Below are 21,308 nucleotides of genomic sequence, written 5' to 3'. Positions count from 1 at the left end.
GAATGTCAGTCTCACATTCCCTATCGAGTCTTGGTGATTTGTTTACTGTTCCGAATCTCGTCTCCAACTCTCCACCAAAACCTCGTGGTGCTTCTACTAATAATAATAATGGCTCATCCTCATCTTTATCAACAACTAACCATCAACAACAAAATAATTCAAAATCGCCATCAGTAGGAAATAATAACAAACCTTCCAACAATAATAATAATAATCAATTAGCAAATGGTAAAAGCCAACCAACAAATAATAATAATCAATTAATAACACAGCAACAAACAATTAATAATTCAATAGTACCCGACAGTCAACAGGAAGAAGAAATTAGTCCCATTATTACCTTTGGTAAATCACCATCATTCCAAACACCAAAAAGAACAACAGTAGTACAAGAGGAGGAAGCCTTGACACCCGTTCAACAAGAAGAAGGAAATAATTCTGATGTTTTTGATGACTCGGATGATGATGTGGTTTTTCTTGGTAGTCAACCACCTCCTTGCTTTACTAATCCATCACCAAATAATGGAAGAGCAAGTGAGCAGAACAGTGACAGCGACTCTGATGAAGTTAGCCAAATCACACTCACACCAGTCAAAACACAACGAAAGAGAAAATTAACAGGAAGTGCACCAACTCCTTCACTTTATTATTCATCTTCTGATGATGATGAAGAAGTTTCTGATTTGGAAATGGATTCAGTTCTTACATTGAGAACCGAGGTATCTTCTCAAACACCACCACCAAAAAAGGTTAAAAAATCAAACAAGACACAACCTTTCATAAGTGATTCAAAGAAGATTGTAAAGTTTGTTGAAAGAATGAAAAAGAAGAAACGTCACAGCCATCCATCCAAAACAAAATTAACTCCACCAAGTGCATCACTACAACATGCTTTGCACATGCAAAATCAACCAATTCCAATAGGTGCTCATCCTCATTCACTACCTCCACCAGATCACTTCAGAGCACTCAGTTATCCATTCCAACAATTTGGAGCTTCAGCTTCCACTGTTGGACCATCTTTCAATGATTTTGCAATCCAACATTCCCAAATGATCCAACACACTATCCAAATGCCTCCATCAATGCCTCAACACCCTCAACACCCTCAACATTTACACAATATGATTCCACATCCAACCAATGATCAAATTCTTCCTCCACCAATTCAATCTCTACAACATCAAATTCAAGAACAACCTATTATCGAGTTTCCAATTAGTTCTGTACCACCAATTGATCTTAATAGTACAAGTCATCAACAGAGTGTTCCTGAGGCATCCAATGGCCCTAGTGCCAGTACTGTTCCAGTCGAAACTAATCACCCTCCTTCAGATCCTTCTTCATCCAATGCAGGAATTGTTAAAGGAGAAAAAATGAGGGGAGTGTCAACCAATGCTCTTGTTAATCTTATTATGAAATTTGGACCTTATTGTGATGATCAGAGACTGTTAACAGCCATTTTCAAGTCTTTGAATGGTATGTCAATAGACGAGATGTGTAATGAAGATGTTTGCGAACTTGTGCTTTTAAACACACCAAGATCAGAAGGAAAGAGACTGGAGAAGGAATGGAACAAGAAATTGGCCCAAAAAAGATTCGGTCCTACATGGAAAAATCTTGTTAAAGATTATCCCGAGTAAGTATTTCACAATATTAATTGAAGAAAAATTCTAATATTTGATAGACTTATTTATCATAGTGTCTATAAATTAAAACCTGAAAAAACCAGAGAAGCCATTGAGATGAATGACACATTACAAGAAAAATTCAGCAAGAAGAAATAATATTAGAGTTTATTTTCACTCTTGAGTCTCAAAACTTCTTCTATCCATTGCAACTGATATTGAAATTGTGGAATGGCAGAGCCCTTCAAAGGCCAATCCAAATTAAGGTGGTGTCTGTGTATTTTGATCAGCATTTCCTTATCCTTACCTTCCTCTGTTTTGTACATTATGTGAAATACAATACCTTCACTTTTACTCATGATATTGGATTCATCTTCGAACCAAGATTTAAGCTTTTCCACGGTGAGCTCTTTAACATTCTCCAAAAATGCATTACTTGCTTTCCAAGAATAGGAAGCCCATCCATGTGGAACTAAAAAGTGTTGTTTTTCATTTGCAGGAAAGTTATAAACGTTACCATTAATTTTTGATCCAATTAATTCCAATGTTTGATTTTCTAAACTTGATAACTTTCTAAATTCAACTGAAAACTTGGCTTGTTCATCATTTTGGTCAAAATAGGGAATTAACATTATGGCATGTGGCTCATTATTAATCGAAACTATCGCAGAAGAATGCCATTTATCTGCAGCATCATTAGAATCCACAGGAATCCATCCCACTAAATGTTGAGACGAAACCACATTTGAATTATTCTCCTCAGTAAATAAATGAGCAATACTATCACAAGGTATCCATCCTTTTGGTCCCTCCTTAAAATCCTTTGAAATATCAAATTGTAAAATATTAGTATCGGCAGTACCTTGAGAAATTTCTTTTTGAAATTGCTTATTCTTCTTCGATCCCGAAGCATTCAATTTTCTATCATAACGTTTAAATAATTTCTCTTGACGAACAAGACAACAAGTGCCATCAATTTTTATGGTCGGATTCACTCGGATATCATCAGAATTGGTTGGTAAATTAACAACCTTCTTATATAATCTATTGACAGCAAGAACTTTCTTCTCCTTCTCTAAAAATTCAATTTCAAAGAGGCATGAAATTTTTGTTTGCACCGGAAAATACATGTTTGCTGGCGATGATGATGAATCAATTGTTGCTTGTTGCGACATTTTTTTTAATAAATATTCAATTTAAATTTAGAGAACCTTAAATTTGGAAATGGAAATAAAATTATAATACTGTTCTTAAACCATTTACAAAATAGTTATTGTAAAAAAGTGATCTATCTTCTAAATAGAACCATCTATGAACCTGTTCAGAGTGACAGTTAAAAAAAATGACAAGAATGCATCACCATCGCCATCACCATCATCATCATGGTGGAAATTATGCAGCTCGTGCTGCTATGGCCATGGCAATGGATCAACAACTTTTGGCCATTCAACCAGGACAACAAGTTGTCTATGAAGATTCCTACGCTCACACTATGAAAACTTTCAATAATCAGTTGGCTCCTAATTTGGTACAATCGTATTCACTTGATGGACAATTGTTTACTGACACGATGAATAGTTTGAATACTTATCTTGATAGGACTGTTGGTGAGATTAAAAGCAAATATTTCATGATAATGATGATCAATATTATTTTGATAGTATTGACATGTGGATTGTGGATATTTGTTTATATTTTTGTAATGTTTTACATGATTTATCAACAACAGCAAAAACAACTTGAAGTTAAACAAGAAGTGAATAAGATGTTCCAAGGATTGAATAATTCTCAATTGACTAGCAATGGTTTCGAATGGAAATTGATTCATGTTTCTACTGGTATCGTATTGAGATTGGTTTATACTGGAACAGCTAATTTGACAATGCCACCCCAACAACCAATGATGATTCAACAACCATATGGTCAACCGTATCAACAACAACCAATGCTAGTTCCACCACAACAGCAACAATTCATTCCTACACCATCATCAGCCTCTAGTCAACCAATGCCACAAGGTTACGGCACTATCAATCCACCAGGTATGGTTACTCAACCAGTCACTTTACAACCAGTTACCATCGGCATTAAAGATCAATAAAATATTTCAAACTCTACATTTATTAAATATCATAGACAACATTGGCCTTCTCGATAATTTGCATTTGAACGTCTCTAACCGCCTTGAAATTAACATATTCTGGTGTGAAAACAAATCTAGAAAAGGTATCTCCTAAATTCATTACTACTTGTCTCATCATTAAATCGAAACAATCCTTTACAATATTGGTTTCAATTCCAGATTTAGCTAGAGAATTAGAATCTAATAATTCCAATGAAGAGTTTGTTTCAACTTTCTTACATTTTTCATAGAGTTGGACAAAAGCAGTTCTACTCTTTGATGGAATGTTAACTTCCATTTCTGCACCTGTCTTGATGTACTTTTCATAAATTCTCTCAGCAAAGAAGAGTAATCCTCCTAGATTTTCACCAGAGGCCACATCTGGACTTGCTTTGATATCAGAGAAGAGGAATAGATTTTCTGAACTGAATTCTTTTTCGCAAAAGTTGGCAAAGAGTTCATAACCTTCTTCAGATTCCAAAGTATTGTAAAGTTCTTGATTCATAATTTCCTCATTTTGTTTCTTTTGTTCTTCCTTTCTTGTTCTACGTTGTCTAACCTTGTAAATGATTGCGACAATGAGTGCATAACCACCAAATACTAAAATATATGAGACCACATAGAGTACCTCAAAGATGAAGGAAATGGAATCAAAAGTCAAAGCAAGTTTAAACATTGTCAAACTCTCAAATCTGTATGCTAAGCTACTCAATCCAATAACTTGATTCAATATTAGCAAAATGAAAGACACGATATAAATGAACATTTCCATTCTGAAATAGAGTGGTCCATCCATTGATGTAAACCAATTGAAAGCATTCAAGAATACATTCCTATTAATTTTCTTCTTTTCATGTACATTTTCAGCATTATCAAGACTAAAGTTGCTGGTTGGTTGTGAAAAGTTAATAGCTTTTCTTCTATTTTTCTTTTGCTCAACTTCCTTCTTTGAGGAGAGAATCATGTCAAGGATTGCAACAGCAGTAATTATCAAACCAAATGCCAAAATGCAAACCGTATAAGAAAGGGATACAACATAGGTGTACTGTGTTGATGTGAGAACTCCAGTTCTTCTCAGAATGACCCAAATAACCCAATAGGCAATATTTAGGGCAGTAAAAATTCCAATCAATGAATAAAATAATATTTGAGAAGTGGTATACTTCAATACTTTCAAAACTGTTGCACTTTGAGCTTGAGTTCTATTATCAGAAAGTTTCTTGTAAAGCAATTTCATGAATTGGAATCTGAAAACTTGCATGACGTAACAGAAAATGGCAGTTAAATTGAGAGTGTTTACAATAATCATTACAATGTTTGCAATAATGTTGGCAGCAGTATCTCCATTTTCCCACATTTGAGTATTGGCAGAGTTCAATTGATCAACGAGAACAGATCTTTGTACTATGTAAATCAATGTACATTCCACAATTAAGGCAATCAAACCAACATATGGAGTCAGTAATCTAGAGCTAACAGGTTGCGATTTTCTCAAAACAATCAATCCAACCAAAATAGCACTGGCGGCAATCAAGTAAATAATACCGAATGATATTTGGGCATAGTATAAAGACGAAACCTGATCCTTGAGTTGAACAGTAAGTGCTGTGGTCTTGGATTCAAGGAAAGTTGTAAACATAGTTGTATGAGAGCAAGCGCATTCAATTGAATTTGATGAAACTCTATTCAATAAACATCCATTGCTGCTCCACAATTTAAGACTCTCATCCCAATACTTACAATGATACGTACTGTTGGTAACTGTGGAGTTGGCGATCACTGAGCTTGGGATTGTGGCTGCATTGAAGGAAAGTATGAGCGGTGAATCCAAATTTTTCAATACTAAAATATCCAGTTTTCTCATGAATTTAAAGTCAGTAACAGAGGAACTGATAGTCATGTTACTAACAGAGGAATCATAATTAGTGTTCTTTGAATAAATTATCATTGTTGCACCACATGTTGTCGAATAGGCACCATATTTGGACAAAATAGATGTCAAATTCATTGCTACCTTGCTTTCAGTATCTGAGACTGATTGTAGATTCGTACTCGGTGTTGGCATGTTGAAACTAGAAACAGTAATGTTAATAGAAGTTGATTTGTAAGAGGTTGTTGGTAATTCTGTGGATGTTGTGTCTACAACAGAAGGAATAGTTCCATAATAAATCAGACCTGTGACGAGACTTGCTGTTGATTTGGTTTTTTCGGCATCATATGAAGTAGAGAAACAGTTCGAAATAATTTGAACTGTTTTGCTAATGTCTGTACTGGACATCCCGGATTTCACATAGCCATATAGAGCAAGTTCACTTAAATAGAGCTCTGTTAGATTGGAGATAAATGAATCCAATTTGTTGATGACCTGAGTAACTGTATTGGCTGTGAGTGTTTCATTGTTGGACGTGAGCGTTTCCAAGCTGGAAAGAGAAGAAGAAGGATTCTTTGGATCAATTTCAATATTAGAAATGAGGGCTGAAACCAATGATGATGATGCTAAGCTTGTGAATGTTTGATCCACTGAGGCAACCAATAGTGATTCTCCGCTCAAAGATTTAACAACCTCAATATATTGCTCTTGAGTTCCATTAAATGGAGATACTGTTACATTAGCTGCCGTTTCAGTTTCGACATTTCCAAGAGAGTCTTGTACAAAGACAACCAAAGCAATTGTCTCTGTAGCTTCCAAGATGCTTCTTGCCTTAGAGCTAGATGATGATCTAATATAAGGTAGATAAGATGAAAACGTAGTATTAAGACCATATTCGGTCAATCTCACAGCTTCTGCCTTGGATTTATCAAAATATCCAAAAGCGTATTTTAGTGGTAACAGTTCAGGTGATGCAACCCACTCCGAAACCTTAATTGTAAACTTTTCACTCATTGAAATACCATATGTTGGTACAACATCCACTATGTTTGTCAGTCGTGTTGGTGGGCTTGCAGAGGAGACAATTTGAATTTGTACAGTTGAACTGATATTCTGTTGCTTGTTATTGATAACTGTAAATGTGAATGAGACTGTTTCATTCAAATAATCAGATGGAATGGTTGCTTGAATAGGAACAGATGGAGAAAAGGTCAATAGATTAGAGCTCTCAAATTGTGCCATTACAGAACCTGATTTTTTGTAATAAAACACTCCAGCCTTCACTTCGTATAAATACGAAACCAAAGTTGAGCAATTTCTACCACAACCCAAAAAGTATCTTACAGTTGTTTGATTAAGAGTGATACTATTAATAACAGTTGAAATAGTTTGATCTTGAGTATTAGATACAAGTACAGAAGGTAAGCCAAAGGAGCCCAAAGTTGGCTGATTCAAATCATACTTTACAACCAATTTGAATTGCTCAATGTTGGATTTTCTACTTTGGAATGGTTGAATATTAGCAATGGATGCGTTTGCAATGAAAGTGTAATTGCCTGCTTGAGTAACATCAGTTAATGTAGAGTTGATGAACAAACGATTAGAATCAACATAATACACCACATTTTGTCCATCGCACTGAGCACAAGACCAAGTGTAGGAAATATTTGGACTTTGGCTCAATACTCGATCTGTCAATTGAATTTCAACACTAATAGTCTTGTTATCAAACTCCAAATAAACAACTTCTTCGTATTTTGTGAGGTTGATTTGGAAAGGACTGATATTCACTGAGCAATCCTTATTGGTAAAACCATCAACACAGGAACAGTTATTTGGTGATAAGCATTGACCTTTTCCTGAGCAAACATTTGAGTCATTGAACAAAATATTGAAACAATTGTGCATTTCACAGGTTTTTCCATAATATCCTGGATGACATGTACAATTATCTGGAACAAAACAAGAACCATGACCATTACAAACATTCATGGTATCATTAAACAGAATTCCAAAACAGTTGTGATTAGAACAATCGAATCCGTAGTATCCTTCTTGGCATGAGCAATTGTTAGGACTCAAACATGTACCGTGCTGGAAGCATACATTTGAAGAATTCTTATGAACTCCAAAACAATCATATTCTGCACATTCTGGTCCATAATATCCTGCTTCACAGAAACAATTATTTGGTGACAAACATTGTCCATGGGTGGAACAAACAGTCGAGATATTGAATAACTTTCCAAAGCATTCATGAGATTCACACTGATATCCATAATATCCTGATTGACATGTACAATTATTTGGATAAGGACATGAGCCATGGCCATTACAAACATTTGTAGTATCATTAAATAAATATCCATAACATCTATGATTAGAACAATCAAACGAAAAGTATCCTTCCTGGCAAGAACAATTATTTGGACTCAAACAAGCTCCATGTTGGAAACAAACATTTGAAGAATTCTTATGAACTCCAAAACAATCATATTCTGCACATTCTGGTCCATAGAATCCTGCTTCACAGAAACAATTATTTGGTGATAAGCATTGTCCATGAGTGGAACAAACACCTGAGCTGTTGAAGAGAGTGCCATAACAATTATGAAACTCACAACGGTTTCCATAATATCCAGGTTTACATGTACAATTGTTTGGTGAATCACATGAACCATGGGATGAACATGAACTGTCGTTCAAGTGCTCTACTCCAAAACAATTATATAATCCACAATCAGATCCATAAAAAGGTGCAGAGCAACTACAATTGTTATATGCTGAACATGTTCCTCTTCCAGAGCATACGGAGGAGGAATTTTTAGAAGCTCCATAACAATCATAAATTTCACAATTTTGTCCACTATAATTTTCATCACAAGTACAATTATTGAATGAGTTACATTGACCATGTGAAGAGCAAACACTTGGACTGTTTGAGAGTACTCCATTGCAAATATTAATTTCACAGAATTTACCATAATGTTGCTCATCACATTGACAACTATCAAATGCTGTGCAATTACCAAATCCAGTGCACACATTTGATTCATTTTTCAAAATTCCACTGCATTCAAACAATTCACAATTCTCTCCAAAGTAACCCTCTTGGCAAGTACAATTCTCTGGTGAAGAACATGCTCCATGGCCTGAACAAACGAGCGTAGAATTGTTAATGATTCCATTACACATAAAATTTTCACAATTATCTCCAAAGTATGGCTCTGAACAAGTACAATTGTTTTTAGAACCACATTCTCCTCTTCCAGAGCATACGTTTGGTTGATCAAATCTAATTCCACCGCAATCATAATATTGGCACTCAGATCCATATCTTCCAGCAAGACAATTAGTACAAGTATTTGGTGAAGAACAAGTTCCAAATCCACTACATGCTCCTGGGTCATTCGATTCAAATCCATAACATTGATATGAAGCACAAAAAGTACCATTATATCCACCAGTACATTGACAAGTATTTGGAGCCGTACACGTTCCATGACCATTACAAACTGTACCAATCTGAGAATACAGTACACTATTGCAGTAGTACTCAGTACATTGACTTCCACTGTATCCATTATTACATGAGCAACTATCCCTCGAATTACAAGAGCCGTGACCATTACATGCATTAGCACCAGTCAACCCGTAACAAAGATATTGATTGCACTGGTCTCCACCCCAATTATACGTAAGTGAATAACCACCTTGAGATGTTCCAGAAGCAAAACAAACTTCTCTCTGTGCTCCATAGAGCACTATATTACCATCATTTTGGACTAGTAATTTGTAAGGGGCTGTACCACCACATGCTCCTGAAATTGTCTTTATAATGGCACCTCCACCACTTTTAACTTGTAATGTACCATCCCCAGAAAGAACTAAAGTATAGGGAGTATCAGGTGTTTGTTGCCAAGTTGAGAAAGAGAAAACCACTCCTCCACTTCTCGTATAAACTACCAAATTACCATCATTTTGTTGTTTCAATTCGAATTGAGAGTTGGTGGACCATAGAGAAGTTTCCTGATAGAGAGTGTTGGATCCTCCTGATGAATATAAAGTATTACTACTCGTTGAATCTACACAATAGCAAGAATCAGTACTTTGACAGAAACCATGACCTCCACATACATTCGAAATGTCAGTAGCTGAATATCCCCAACATGTGTTGACAGCTAGTGTGGTGGAATGTTGTTGAACTTGCAAACACACTTGCAATATTAATATGAAAAGCAAATAGAGAAACGTTCTGGAATGTGGTTGTTGCATTTTTTTTGTTTCAAATGATGTTCAGGCCAGTTGACAAATGAAATCGAATTTGGAGAAGTCCATGCACAGATGGATGACACTTTGAAATATGTTGCTTCATTAAAGCTGGCATATCGCACCAAATAGGAAAGGCGACTTACCTTCACAGAAGTATACTATGAAGGCACGAAGTGTATACCACAATTATTCTATTATTTAATAGCAACACAATATTTTAATACATCTGTGAGGATACTGTATTCATCTTCCTTCTATTTTATTTTGGATCATCATAAATATATTCAAAGGGAATATCTTTTTTTCTAGTGCATACAGATTTTAGTATTTTTTCCTGTGATGAATTTACTAGTTTCCGAAGGCTTTTGTTGAAAAACTTTTCATCTTATAATTTTGCTTATTGGTAGTAGCGACCATCAAGTAATTGTTAAACAATAGTTTTCTAATGTCTACATGTTCTATTTTGAATTATTTAAACAACTTTCTTCAATGTTTCCTTGATAGTATCATCCCGATAAACCTTCATCTTCTCCACATGTCCTTTCACTTCAACTCTCCCGTCAATTTCCTTTACAGTTTTGACTGATTTTCTTGGTGCATAAATAACGGATGAAGTTTGTGTGGCCTTTTGTTTACTGTAGGCTTTACACAACACGCCGGCATAATAAATAGCCTGGGCAGGAAATGACGATGAGGATGATGAACTATTATTTGGTTTCAAAATTACGTGTGGTGATGATACATCTTCCAAGTGAAACCACAAATCATTTTGAGAGGCTTCTTGACGAATTTTGTCGTTTTCCTTGGCGTTTTCACCAACAATGATTAAGTATTGATTATCGGAAGTTTGGTATTGGACGACCATTGTGTTATTGTTGTTCTTCTTTTGTTTCAAATTCAAGGTTGTACATTTGCTACTTTTAACATGAAGCTACAATCTAAAAATAAAATCTAAAAATATTTTGAATGCCAACTTTACAATGAATATTGAAACTGGCCTAAGATGAAAATACTTGTACTTCGTCTAACCAATTTATTTGAGAAAATTCAAAGTTTGTTAATAAAAAACATAAACTCATAAATGTTGATTTTCTTCAGTAGACAGTCCTGCAATTTCTCTCTAACAAAAAAACCGCTGAAAATTGCCTGTTCTGACCGTTAAATTTTCAACAAAAAAACAACAAACATGATATCACCCTGCCAAATACCAACCTTCATCATGCTACAAGCAAAGGGAGAACATCAGCCAAGATTCATCTACACAATGAAAGTAATTCTATCTCCTATTGAAAAATACTTCTCACAGTTGAGAGCATTTCTATTTTGTAAAGCTCCTCGAATGTATCCAAGTTCTATCTAACTTGAAGGAAACTGCTCTCTGATACAAAATATTCACTTGAGTTCGGTGTTGAAACTCTGTACAGAATTGTAAATTAGTTAATTGTAATATTGCAAATGTTCACAATGCTTGTTGATGAGTTCAGTTTTGGAGTTCAAAAGATTTGGCTTATCAAAGATTTTAACAAATACAGAATATCTGATATGGCAGGTACTAATTCTTTCAAGTTCTGGACAAGTTCATACTAGAAAGTGCTTGTTATTTTTCATTGTGGAACAATTTCAATCTAGTCACATTGAACTGAGACAGTCAACTCAAAGATTATCAAAAAAAAATGTTAAACCGTTTCTTACAAACTATTCTACTAATAACTATCTTGTTTTTAGTAGCTGGAAATGTAAAGATGGTAGTTGGTCAATGTCCACATCAACAATCTGGCTTGAAAATGTTTTCTTCGATTGCTGATTGGAACAAGGTCAATTCTACCATTACCATTTCACAAAATACGCTTTTGGATAAGTCACCTGGTGTTTTGTTGTATGGAATTATTGTCCAACAAAATGCAAGCTTGATATTTAACAATGTCAATTTAAATTTGACTCTCCAATTTATTAGAGTTGACAAGGGAGGTAAATTGATTGCTGGCAGCTCTAGTTGTCCAATTACTGGTAAAATTGTGGTTACTTTCTATGGAAATAGAACTGCTTCCAATATTATTGGAATTGATCCATTTGATGGAAGTAGTGGTGGAGCCAAAGGTCTTGCTGCCATGTCAGGTAAGTTTTGACATTTGAATGAATTTTACATCTTGTTCAGGTTCTTTCATTCAAATCGTTGGTTCTGTTGATGGTTTATCTTGGGTAGAATTGGCTGAAAGTGCCGTCAAAGGAACAACCATTATCAAGACTCGTTCTCCAACCAATTGGAAAGTTGGCGATTCCATCTTATTGACCTCGACAGATTACGGAGAACTTCTAGATAAAACTAAAGTCACCCTTCCAACTTGGCGAGTTGGTGTTCCATTTCCTGATCAGAGTGAGGAAAGAACCATTGTTTCAATTATTAACTCGACTACTTTTATAGTCAACCAAACACTCTTGTTCACTCACTATGCAAGTGGAGTTACAAGAGGAGAAGTTGCCAAACTCAATAGGAATATTGTGTTTGAAGGGGATGTATCCAGTGCTTCTTCTTCATTTGGTGGTCATGTTATCATTCGTCTTGTTGAACAATTCGAAATGGTTGGTGTGGAATTGAGACGAATGGGACAAAAGGTGAGTTTATTCTATTGAATTATAATGATTAACAATTATATTTTAAAGGGTTTAATGGGACGTTATTCAATTCACTTTCACTTATTAGGAGATAAGGCATTGAACTCTACTGTCAAACCTTTTATTCTAAAGGATAACAGTATTTATAATTCTTATCAAAGATGTATCACTGTTCATGATTCAAATTATATTCAAATTGAGAATAATGTTTGTTATAATATCAATGGACATGCCTTTTTCTTGGAAAATGGATCAGAAATGTACAACTTGTTCAAAAATAATTTGGGAGCTAAAGTTTTACCAATTATCGATTCAGACCCGCTTCAAATAATACCTACAGATAACGATGTATCAGTTTTCTGGATTACCAATGTAAGTAATTCCTTAATTTTACACAATTCTTACACAACAAAAGGCAATGAATTATTTTGAGGGAAACAGAGCTATTGGTGGTAAATTTGGCTATTGGTTTTCACTTCCAGAGTATGCTATCGGTCTAGTTCAAGATAAATATGCCAATACCACATTGATTAGACCTAGAATGCTTCCACTTGGTTCATTCAAGAATAACGTTGTTCACTCTGCTAATCATGTCGGTCTTCACATTGATGACTTTGTAGATGTCAATGGATTTCCTGAAAATGACACCTGGGTTCCTGTAGAACCTCCTTATCCAGTTCGTGGCTCAAAAAGTAAACCCATCGTTGAAAGCATTATTGAAAACTTTGTTGCTTTCAAAATTAGAAAGTGGGCTTTGTGGTTGAGAGCAGACACAATTACTTTGAGAAATATGTTTGTTGGTGACTCTAGAATTGGTATTGATGTCGCTGGTGAACCAAGTGTTGTGGAAGATTCAGTATTTGAGGCGGAAAGTGATAATGTAGGCGAGACTTACAGAGCTGGCATTGATGTTTCACGTTCCTATCCTGGTTTCTTCTCTAACACTGAGGAGTTTAAGGCATATGAGTTTTATGATAATGGAGGACCTTCCTACGTAAGAAATACCGTATTTAGAAATTACAAGTCCAATTCGTATAGAAAGGCAGGAGCTATTACAAACTTGTCAAATGCTAATTTCAAATACGAAACTGGAGGAAGATTGAGAAATTTGACTTTTGTAAATTCAAACAGTGCATTCTACTTGGAAGCACCTACAGATGGTAATAGAGGTATGACTGTTTTGGATACTGATGGAAGTAAGACAGGATTCACCGGAGGGGGATGGTCAGTTTCTAATAATTCTTTCTTGACTGTTCCAGGTTGTAATGCTCAACCAGATTGGAATAGTTATAATTGTCCTGTCTTTAAAGAAGGTTACGGTGCTTTAACTCTTGTCAATTATGCAGGTTTCTCAACTAGTTCACCTCTTGGAAGTGATCCCAACCTTAACAAGTTGACTGTTAAAATGCCAAGACTTTTCATTCACGATACTTCTAATCCTGGTAAATATGATCAAGTACATGGATGGAATATGGGAACAAGAGGTTTCTGGATGGATTCTAATTTAGTTTTGAAGAATGTTTATGTATTGAGATGGGCCTTAAATATTGGAACTCCAAATGACTTGCAATATTATTTGAGATCGATTGCAAATAATGATTGGATTGTATTAGCTGTTCAATATCCAAGAACTGCCGTTCTCGATATCAGATATGAAACAGCATCAATGAGTCAGAGAGCATTGCCTCGTGTCAATTCTATTGACGATTTAATGGTCAACCCAAATTCTTATTTCTATGAAAATCAAACTGAACATTTATTCTTGCATTTTAAGAACACTGGTGGAAGAACTGCCTTTGCTGAATATTATGATGAATATTCTCTATATACTGGTTATTCCACCAAGTTTTCAATCACTGCCACATGTCCAAATAATAATTGTCAAGTCTATAATTGGGATTTCCCAACCGCAAGCATTGATAGAATCAAAAAGGTAACTCTTGAAGAAAGATTCTCTGGAATTTTACAACCTTGCCAAGTAAGCTCAAGCATGATCAATGCTGGAGGAAACGGTAAAGTTCTTGCTGGCTTATTAGCAAATAAGAGAACAGTTGATTTTACAGTTTATCATGATCTATCTCATTTAGCAACTCAAATTCAAGTTGGAATTGGTAAAATTGGTGAAATTGTCAGATTTTTACAAGAACCATCAATTTATCCAAGTCCTTATTCAGTTTCAAGATTTTCAATGGATTTTTCATATGATGAAATTATCTCACTTTTGAAGGGAGAAGTTTTCGTCTTGTTGAGAACAAGTACTAATCCAAATGGTCATTTGAGAGCCCAATTATTTTGTAACAATGGTATTACTCAATTTGGTACACCAAGATGTTCACTTCCTATTTCAATTTCTGCCAGTCAACCATGTGGAGCTATTTCTTCTGATGACATGTTCAAGTTCTACAGTGAATCGACTGATATCTCAACTCAAACTGGATGGGTTTTACAAACTGTAGCCAAACAAGATGTTCCACTAGCTCAGAAAGATTACTCAACCGCAGCAATTTGTGGAAGTACAAGTATTAGATTTGGAATGGGAATGGGTAAAGTTCAGATTACTAAAAGTTATACTAAAGGAGGCCCTGTTCAATTAATTGACCTTTCTAAATTTAGATATTTCGAATTCTTTATCCAATCCATTTCTGAAGGTCAATTAAATTTGAATATTTTCTTTTCTGAAATTAAGAATACTGCATTCACTGATATTCCAGCAATTTACATTGATCCAAAGTATATTCAACATTTCAAGATTGATCACACAAGAGTAACTCGTGTCAGAATTCCAGTTAGTGACATTCCTTTCACAAATCAAACAGGTTTGAACTCAATTCAAAGAGTAACCTTTATGCAAAAACCAGTTGATGACATCACATTGGATTATAGAGAGTTTATTATGGATGATGTTCGTTTCATTACTGAATCATATGCCCAAATGACAGATGCCAACTTGACATCAAGTCCAATTTTACCTTCTGACATTTCAGGTTTTCAATCTGTTTGTGGTGATTCAGTTTCTGATCCAGATATTGATGCTCTCCATCAACGAATTTACGAACCACCATTCTGTGCTCAATCTTGCAATGGTAATGGCAACTGTACAGCTCCTTTCACATGTCAATGCAACCAAGGATGGATTGGTGAAACTTGTAACACTCCAATCTGTTCCCTGAATTGTACCAATCGAGGTCAATGCATATCTCCTGATACTTGTCTATGTAACTCTGGTTATGGAGCTACTCAATGTTCCTTACCAATTTGTTATGGAAAAATTGTAAGTGGATTAGTTTGTAGTGGAGTTGGTAATTGTACTAGTCCAGATACATGTGCTTGTCCTCTAGGAAGAATTGGAAATGAATGTGAAACGACAGAATTCGTTTGTTTTGGTTATGGAGCTTCGAATCCATTGGTTTGTTCGAAACATGGAATTTGCATTACTGATGGAAAGTGTTCGTGTAATGAGGGATGGAAAGGAACAAAATGTGCTACTAAGGCCTAAATATCACTCCACAATTTTTTACAAAACTATTTAAAATACTTTCCAACAGTTTAGATAAAGAAGAAACTTTATTTACAATTCTTGTCATATTGATCATCAGATTCAATTACCAACCAGCTGGTTTACCACATGTTGGACATTTCAATCCAACCTTTCCAGAAGGAGAACTCTTACATCCAGGACAAACCTTGTGAGAGCAACCATTCTTACAAGAGATTGAACCCAAAGTTGAAGCATTGAAACTACACCAGTCACACTTGGCCATTGTTCAGTTTAATTGTTGTGTCTTTGTTTTTTTGATTGGTTTTGGACTTGTTGAAATGAGCTGTGGTTCTTAAGGTTATTTGGTTTTGTCAGTGCTTCACTTAGTCACTGATTGGTTGATGGGTGAGTAATATTTCACCATTTATTATCCCTTTACAACAAGAAACTGGGAAACCCAAATATTTAGAATTTAAATTTAAAATAGATTTTAAACTCAAGATATCAAGCTCGAAAAGTTTCAAAAAAATGAAAGACCAAACATACCTTCCTGATGATGTCATTTATTCAATTTTTACATTCATCTCACCGGAAACCTTGAAATCCTATGTTTCTATTTCATCACAATTTTACAAAATCATCACTGAACGATTGGAATGGAAATTTGATTTTTCTGGTAATTTATATAAAGACGAAAATAATTTCTTATGTTATGATGATGGTGACGGAGGAGCTTATGATTTGATTGGTAATAGGATGGATGAGTGGTTGATTTTCAAGAAAGTTAAAATGTTGAATTTGTCATTTAATTGTATAGATTATTGTCATTTTGAAACGTTGACAAGCAGATTGCAAAGCTTGAGACATTTGTGTTTGAATTATGTGGTGTTGGATTGGCAGAATTTAAATTGTTTGTTAAGCGATGAAAAACTGACATTGACTTTTGAAAGTTTGGAATTAATGAATTGTTCTCTAAATGATGACATGATGGAATTACTTACATCGTGCAAGAATTTGCAAAATCTTACAAAATTGGATGTCAGAAGTAATAGAATTACAACGAAAACTTTGGATAATATATTTTATCATTCTGCTTTTAATAATTTGAGAGATTTCAGTGCGAGTTTGGGTAATGGTTCAAGTGTTACTGAGATTTCTCAAACCTCTACACTAATTTGCAAATTAGAAAGATTGTTATTTGAGGATACAGAATACAAACGGATAGAAGATTATTGCAATGCTTGTGTAGAGAACAATACTATCACAAGCTTATCACTTATTCAATGTTCATTGAAAAAATATGACATTATCCCACTTTTGAATAAGCTTTCAAATCTGAAATATTTGAACTTGAGCAAAAATCGTCTTGGCCAAGACTTTCTAGTTTTAAATGATTGCTTTACATTGAGAAATTTAGAGGAGCTAATTTTGGAATCAAATTTTATAGCACACGAAACATGTCAATTATTAATTGATAAGTTTGAAAATTTGAAACTATTCTCGTTATTGGGAAATAATTGGTTTCATTCATTGAATTCTTCTGTTAAAGCACTCAATACTAGTAAGGAGAAGGGCATGGAATTATTGTTTTCATATTATCCTAACGGGCTAGATTGTTTAGATGATTTGGAGAAGATTCAAGCCTACTGTCCTAAATTTGGTATTCATTCAATACACTCCTTCTCCCATAATTTTTTTAGAACAACCAAGTCTCTCCAAATATTTACACTCATAGATAATGAACTATTTGAAAAAATTGGTACGAGTAAGGTATTGGGAAATCTTGAAGAAATTGAAGTGAATGACTGTTCTGTAATAACATTGGAAATGATGAGTTCTTTATTCAAATCCGAATCATTGAAGAAATTGAGAAAATTGAAAATGTTCTCCTGCTCACTAACTGGCTTTCCATCTATTTTTAATAGCACCATCTTGAGAAACATGAGCCAATTGATATTATGTGACAATAACATTGGAAATGAGGGCCTTTACAATATATGTACAAACTGTTGCAACCTAAGAAGTTTGGATGTGGAAAATAATGGTATTGGAATAGATGGAGTGAAGTACTTGACATCCTGTAAGACCATGTCAAAATTGGCCTACCTTAATTTGGGTAACTCTCAGGAAATTCAAAATTTCAAGAATATTATTGATGATGATTGCATTCAACTGCTTTGTTCCAGCATTTATCTTAATAATTTAGTCTCATTGTTTTGTTGTGGTAACACCATTACAGCAATATCAGCACAATACATTGTGAGCAAGAGTGGTTTGCCAAATCTTTCCATCCTTGTATTGTATGATAACAATATCTGTGATAGAGGAGCTGAGGTCTTCTCAGAGAATGTGGAAAGTTTGAGACATTATAATATCTTTGATGTTTCTAATAATGACATGACTGATTACGGTGTTAACTTGATGAGTAATATTAGCCAAATGACAAATAGATCAGAATATTTATTTTACAATAGCTTTTAAAGAAATATATTCCTGGAATGGTATTTTTTTAAACTCAATTTATGGAACTGTCATCTCTATTGATCGAAACCATTCCACGATCAATCTCACCATGAATAAATTAATTTCAATATCAAAAAAAATGTCGATTGTTTTTACTGTGTTAGATTTTGAGCCCAATAATTATTTTCACACCTTGCTCACAAGAAGGTTTTTCAATCAACAAAAAGGAGCAGCCACCTATGAAAGTTCTCTCCAAGATCAATTGCAATTCATGAGAAATTATGCTCCAATTAGTAAACTCACTCCGATTGAATTTATTTGTGATGCGAGAATTTATGAAATAATTACGAGTCACCTTGGTTTGAACTTTATCAATCCGTATCCGATAGTGGCTGCCAATGATGTAGAATTTGCAAAAAGAATGTTGCAAAAATTTAGAATCTATCCTTTGAATGTGAAGGATGAAGAATTAATTTACAAAATTGTGGAAAATAATTTTACTCTGTTTGCGAAACTTTCAGCAATTTCTTTTACAAAGGAAATTGAATTGATGGAGAAAGTATCGAGAAAATTCCTTGATAATTTTGAGAATTTGGATGAGAGTGAAAAGCGTGAAATTCTCTCATCAAAATATGGAGCTATAGTATTGGAAAGATATGACAGATTGGAGGAAGAACGAACAAAGGATATTATTCTTAACGATGAGGATTTTATGGAAATGTATGGTTGTTTGATTAATGCAAATCAATATGAACAGGTGGATTTATCTAGGGCTAGTTATTCATTGAGAGGAAACCAAGAATTTATGAAAGAATTTATTGAGTTTGATGGAATGAATTTGAGATTTGCTTCAGGGAAATTAAGAAACGAATGGTCCTTTGTAGAAATAGCCCTTTCTAATAATGTAAATGCATATCAATTTGCAACGGAAAATTTGAGGAATATGTCTGTTTGGGCACTTGAGGCTGTTAAGAAATCTACAGATACTCTCCAATATATTGGATCTAATTTGAGGAGTGACATGTATTTTTATTCAAGATTGCTAGAAGAGAATATCAAATTTGATATTCCATCTAAAGATTTTGTAATTAGTTTAATCAACTATAATCCAAAAAACTATTTATTGATTCCCTTAGATTCTGAATACAGACTGGACAAGGATGTAATGCTGTTAGCCCCAAATGAATCAATAGAAGAGGCATTAAGACTCTATTCAACAGACAGAAATTTAATTAGAGAAATGATGTCCAAACTGAAAAAACCATCTAAATATTTCGATGAAAGCTGTCAAAATGATTTTGAAATGATTAAGGGATGCATGAGGTTGAATCCTCAACTCTTTAGATATGCTTCCATAGAAATAAGATCAAACTTAGAACAAGTAACATTACTGATTGATTATTGCGTCACTCCAGGAGGGCTATTTCACTTGATTATTCATTCATCTCATGAGATTAAGCAAAATAAGAATTTTGCATTGAGATGTGTTGGGAAATTTGGTAGCTCACTACAATACCTTAGACATTTTTGGAACGACAAGGAAGTAGTGATGAAAGCGGTTGAGCAGGATTTTCAATCATTTTCATTTGCTAGTGAAACTTTGAAATTAGATTGTGATTTGATCAAGGTATCCCCAAAGTGTTTATTTTTGATCAGTGACTTATCAACACATCCAATCTTTGCTGACCTAGAATTTCTAGAAGAATGTGTTACGAAACACAATCTCTACCTTTATTGCAACTCGATTCCACGTGAAATTAAGAAAATATATCTATTCAAAAATCCATCTGCTTACCTGGCATTTAATGATTGTTCTGATTTGGATGAGGAAACTTGTCTGAAAATTCTGGAAAAGAAAGAGAATTTTCAATTATACACAAGATTTACACATTTCCTCTATAGGAAAAATCGTTGGAATAATAACAGACCATCATTTTTAGAAAGGGCATGTAAAGTAAATCCTCTCGTCGATGAATTTTATGGAGAGCACAATAATAACTCGAATAATTCAGTCTATTTCACTAAAGCAATAGATAAGGAGCAATTTATTGAAAAATTCAATGAGAGAATGAGAGAAATATCACTCTGCCTACATTCCAATTCACAACAAGATGAAAATCTTGCAATAAACATTGATATTAATTCGTATTGAGTTTTCACAAATGGTGCCTTTCTCCCTTTTATATATGGACTTGAAGAATCACATATTACAAAAATAAAGGGATGTATTTATTAAATTAGAAAGACTATTCCGATTTAGTAAATTTGTAATTACTCTTGTTCTATACATATTACAAAAAAATGCCACAACACATTACCACAGATTACATCACAAAATTTAACTCCCATATGGGATTTATAAATAATGAGGAAATTGATCCAATTATACGTTGGGAGGACCTCTCTCACTACTACAGTATCACGTTCAAGTGATGATGTTGATGATGAACTAATTTCACATGTAAGGTCCTTATTTGAATAGGTTGTGTCTGTACATGTTGCGTCTACATGAGGAGAGATATTATTCAAAATAGAAGAATTAAGGGAAGGAAGCGATTCAGGAAATCCCTGAGAGTCCAAACTGATATTAAAGAGAAGGGATTGAAATGATGGCAATCTTTTCATTGGTGTTGTGTCTTTTTGAAAGTAGATGGAAGATCCAGGAAGTGTTTGTTGATTGTTGAATGCTGCATTTTGGTGCATTGATGGTAATTGCTGCTGTTTTTCTGGTGAATGAGTAGTAGTATTTTTACATGGTGGGAATTGTTGTTGGAGACTCTTGTGGCTATTGTTACAGGATGTGAGAATGGTGGACCAAGAAGATGAACAATGAATCAGTTGGGTTTCACATTGACCAGTTGA

The 21,308-nt window shown here is 34.4% G+C and overlaps 7 protein-coding genes across 7 annotated transcripts; 4 read left to right on the top strand and 3 right to left on the bottom strand.

The window, feature by feature from the left end:
- Positions 1 to 2: 2 nt before the first annotated feature.
- Positions 3 to 1,643, top strand: NAEGRDRAFT_52107 (uncharacterized protein; the record flags this gene model as incomplete). Its single annotated transcript, XM_002672617.1, has 1 exon — positions 3 to 1,643. One exon carries the CDS (start codon positions 3 to 5, stop codon positions 1,641 to 1,643), a length of 1,641 nt encoding a protein of 546 aa, XP_002672663.1.
- Positions 1,644 to 1,789: 146 nt separating this feature from the next.
- Positions 1,790 to 2,803, bottom strand: NAEGRDRAFT_72276 (uncharacterized protein; the record flags this gene model as incomplete). The annotated part of the gene is made up of 1 exon (XM_002672549.1): positions 1,790 to 2,803. One exon carries the CDS (start codon positions 2,801 to 2,803, stop codon positions 1,790 to 1,792), a length of 1,014 nt encoding a protein of 337 aa, XP_002672595.1.
- Positions 2,804 to 3,736: 933 nt separating this feature from the next.
- On the bottom strand, positions 3,737 to 9,895 carry NAEGRDRAFT_81166 (B-lectin domain-containing protein; the record flags this gene model as incomplete). The annotated part of the gene is made up of 1 exon (XM_002672548.1): positions 3,737 to 9,895. The coding sequence occupies one exon, from the start codon at positions 9,893 to 9,895 to the stop codon at positions 3,752 to 3,754; it is 6,144 nt and encodes a 2,047-aa protein (XP_002672594.1). The 3' UTR covers positions 3,737 to 3,751.
- A 469-nt stretch (positions 9,896 to 10,364) lies between these two features.
- Positions 10,365 to 10,757, bottom strand: NAEGRDRAFT_72274 (uncharacterized protein; the record flags this gene model as incomplete). The annotated part of the gene is made up of 1 exon (XM_002672547.1): positions 10,365 to 10,757. The coding sequence occupies one exon, from the start codon at positions 10,755 to 10,757 to the stop codon at positions 10,365 to 10,367; it is 393 nt and encodes a 130-aa protein (XP_002672593.1).
- Positions 10,758 to 11,565: 808 nt separating this feature from the next.
- NAEGRDRAFT_72273 (uncharacterized protein) lies at positions 11,566 to 16,001 on the top strand (the record flags this gene model as incomplete). The annotated part of the gene is made up of 4 exons (XM_002672616.1): positions 11,566 to 12,007; positions 12,048 to 12,505; positions 12,554 to 12,877; positions 12,921 to 16,001. 4 exons carry the CDS (start codon positions 11,566 to 11,568, stop codon positions 15,999 to 16,001), a joined length of 4,305 nt encoding a protein of 1,434 aa, XP_002672662.1.
- Positions 16,002 to 16,511: 510 nt separating this feature from the next.
- NAEGRDRAFT_72272 (uncharacterized protein) lies at positions 16,512 to 18,464 on the top strand (the record flags this gene model as incomplete). Its single annotated transcript, XM_002672615.1, has 1 exon — positions 16,512 to 18,464. The coding sequence occupies one exon, from the start codon at positions 16,512 to 16,514 to the stop codon at positions 18,462 to 18,464; it is 1,953 nt and encodes a 650-aa protein (XP_002672661.1).
- A 91-nt stretch (positions 18,465 to 18,555) lies between these two features.
- NAEGRDRAFT_52102 (uncharacterized protein) lies at positions 18,556 to 20,598 on the top strand (the record flags this gene model as incomplete). The annotated part of the gene is made up of 1 exon (XM_002672614.1): positions 18,556 to 20,598. One exon carries the CDS (start codon positions 18,556 to 18,558, stop codon positions 20,596 to 20,598), a length of 2,043 nt encoding a protein of 680 aa, XP_002672660.1.
- Positions 20,599 to 21,308: the final 710 nt, after the last annotated feature.

The sequence above is a fragment of the Naegleria gruberi genome (assembly GCF_000004985.1).
Source record: "Naegleria gruberi genomic scaffold NAEGRscaffold_52, whole genome shotgun sequence".
NCBI classification, from domain to species: Eukaryota; Heterolobosea; class Eutetramitea; order Acrasida; family Naegleriidae; genus Naegleria; species Naegleria gruberi.
Note: the sequence above shows the minus strand (reverse complement) of the source record. Positions and strands in the feature narration are given on the sequence as shown.